The sequence below is a fragment of the Amphimedon queenslandica genome, unplaced genomic scaffold (assembly GCF_000090795.2).
Source record: "Amphimedon queenslandica unplaced genomic scaffold, v1.1 AMPQUscaffold_12788, whole genome shotgun sequence".
Classification (NCBI taxonomy): Eukaryota; Metazoa; Porifera; class Demospongiae; order Haplosclerida; family Niphatidae; genus Amphimedon; species Amphimedon queenslandica.
This window is the reverse complement of record NW_003546976.1, coordinates 27861-30435: the sequence shown is the minus strand read 5'-3', so window position 1 is coordinate 30435 and position 2575 is coordinate 27861. Positions and strand designations below refer to the sequence as shown.

General features: G+C 34.8%; 1 protein-coding gene across 1 annotated transcript in view; it reads left to right on the top strand.

The window, feature by feature from the left end:
- The window catches only part of LOC109586776 (uncharacterized), a 4850-nt gene extending 2281 nt beyond the window's left edge, over positions 1–2569 (top strand). Inside the window, exons 6-13 of the mRNA XM_020002984.1 lie at positions 815–904; positions 956–1017; positions 1271–1389; positions 1460–1536; positions 1582–1689; positions 1736–1785; positions 1906–2278; positions 2329–2569. Coding sequence (XP_019858543.1) covers positions 815–904; positions 956–1017; positions 1271–1389; positions 1460–1536; positions 1582–1689; positions 1736–1785; positions 1906–2278; positions 2329–2483 — 1034 coding nt within the window. The 3' untranslated portion in view covers positions 2484–2569. The remainder of the gene's footprint in view (positions 1–814; positions 905–955; positions 1018–1270; positions 1390–1459; positions 1537–1581; positions 1690–1735; positions 1786–1905; positions 2279–2328) is intronic.
- The last annotated feature ends 6 nt before the right edge of the window (positions 2570–2575 follow it).

The following is a 2575-nucleotide window of genomic DNA, read 5'->3' as shown; positions in this document are numbered from 1 at the left end:
GCACTTTGTTGATACAGCTGAAATAATGGGCATTGATCTTGTTCACACTAGCAGCTGAATTATGTATCATTTTGTGTTCTTGTTGCCATTGGTTTACATTGATCGAACGCAAAGCGCATCACTTCACATCAATCCACCTCTGGAGGTGAAGTGCAAGGGGGTGTCACTCACATATAGCCTGTACTGATATTTGCGACCAGGATCAAAAATTTTGATTTGGAAAATAACTGCTTGATCCCTTGATCTGATAAGTTTGAAGGCCTTGATTTCTTGATGTGATAAGTTTTGGGGCTTTGATCCAACCAATCCTTGGGGTTAAATTGTGATTAATAATCTATACTAATTAACTAATATTAAAGTTTCTCTCCCACTGACTGCTAGATGCATCCATACCCGAACTCTTGTGTCTATAGAAACAAGGCTAATGGAAGTAATTTTTTATAAGCACAAAGCTCCCTGCTTCCAGAAGTTAAGTATTGTCCAAGAAACATTACGTCATAATTGTTATTATACTTTAAAAACGGAAAATATACGGAATTTTACGAAAAATATTCAAGTGTTTGATCGTCTTGAAAAAAGGTCTTGATCCCTTGATCCACAACCTTTTGGAGTGTTGATCAGTTGATTCCATCTTGATCCTGGTCACAAACATTACTACAGGCTATATGCAAGTGACACCCCCTTGAAGTGAGAGTGATGTGCATTAATTTTACCAGTGTGGAAAGGCCTTTAAATCAAGCAATCTGATTGATCAATTGCAACTAGGCATGGTAGAAACAATAATTACTGAATAAATGATTTTATTTTTATGTAGTACCAAGATCAGTTACAGAAGCTGGTTCAGATATAATAAAATTTAATGAAACTAGTGCTACTACTTTCTATATTAGTACATATCAAGGAGGTATATAATGTTTTTATGTTAAATAAACCCATCTTTGACTTTTTCCTATAGTCCCTAGATCAGTTAATAGTACTGTGTTCTTTAGTTGTTACACTTTACACTTCAATATACCAGTAAGAAATATTATAGAGGTTTTATTTTGTTGGTATAAAATGTTGTGAATTTGCCCAGATTTGCCATTTGTTGGTAGAAATTCATGAAATTTTTGTAAATCTTACCTTCTGCAGCCATTTTCCCAGTGTGCCACACCCTTTTTGTGGAATTTAATTTTGCAAATTTAACGAAAATGTGATATTAGCAAAATTTATTTTCAGTGAATTATAATTCTATATGGTATAAATGTTTGTTGTTACAATATTATTTCAGGTTACAATAGAGTGTACTGGTGAAGTCCCCGAGAATGCTACAGTTACTATACAGTGTAATGGAACTGGTGTTGTGTATGATAATACTGAACTAGTGGAATATGCTAAGCAACCAATTTGGTGAGTAATTAGAATATGTGGGTAATTAGAATGTGTTAATAGATACAGATGCTCTTCCCGTAACAACCAGCACTTCATCATCTACTGGCACAGCAACTTCATCATCTAGTGGTACAGTAACTGTATCACCAACAAGTTCATCATCAGGTTAGTTAAATGCAAATTTTATCTATTAATTGATTTGTTATGTAGTTCTCATTATAAGTATTCCTGCTGGTGGTGGTGGTGTTTGTTTTGGACTGATTGTGTTAATTGTTTGCTGTTTAATACTGTGTTGTGTATACTTTAAAAACCGAAAAAGTCAGTATTTTATTTTTAATTAATAAAAAATTATTATTATTATTAGGAGCTGCTGAAAATCATGAATTTCTTGATGAATCAACTGCATTTGATGGAGTAAGCTAATTATTTTATTAATATATGTGTTTCTGCCCATGCATCAATAAGTTACAGCTCTGCTGGCGATACAGTATGCCTATAGGAATAAAAGAATTTAATTTAATTTATTTGTTTCAGGGACAATTTAATGCTCTATATGTACAAGTCAATGACCAAGGAACTACTACTGGAGCTATTGGGGGAGGAGCTGCTAAAGAACCGATATATTCCGAACTAGGAGTAGCACCTCCAACTACTAAATTAGCAAAACCTGAAGCACCATCAGTTGAATATGCTAAGATTGATAAAACTGTACCTAAAGCCACTGCTCAGTCACAGTCTAATGATGATGTGGTAGTATCTGCTAGTGGTACTACTGTAATTGGAGCTACTGGAGGAGATCCACCACCAATACCTGATAAGAAAAATAAAGGAGCTGCTGCTACTGGACAGGGAGGTACCAATGGGGAAACTGATGCTGCAAGGAATTTACCACATCATGTTAATGATGGTAAATAATTACAAATTATTTGATATAATTTATTTAATTATCTTTTGTAGATTCACATTTTTCCTCTCCTCCCCCTCCTCCTCTACCTCCTTCTCCTTGTCCTCCCCTTCCTGTGAGTTGGGAAGGAGTCCAACCTAATTCTACTGCTGCTGATCAAGCCACTGGAATAGAAACCACTGGAACTGGTCTAGTGTCCTACTTGTAATGCGTGCTACACAAAAACTTTATACATACCTATTTGATTTATTTAGTATAGTACTGACTCATGTTGCTTTGTGTTCTACTTTGTCAATTTAT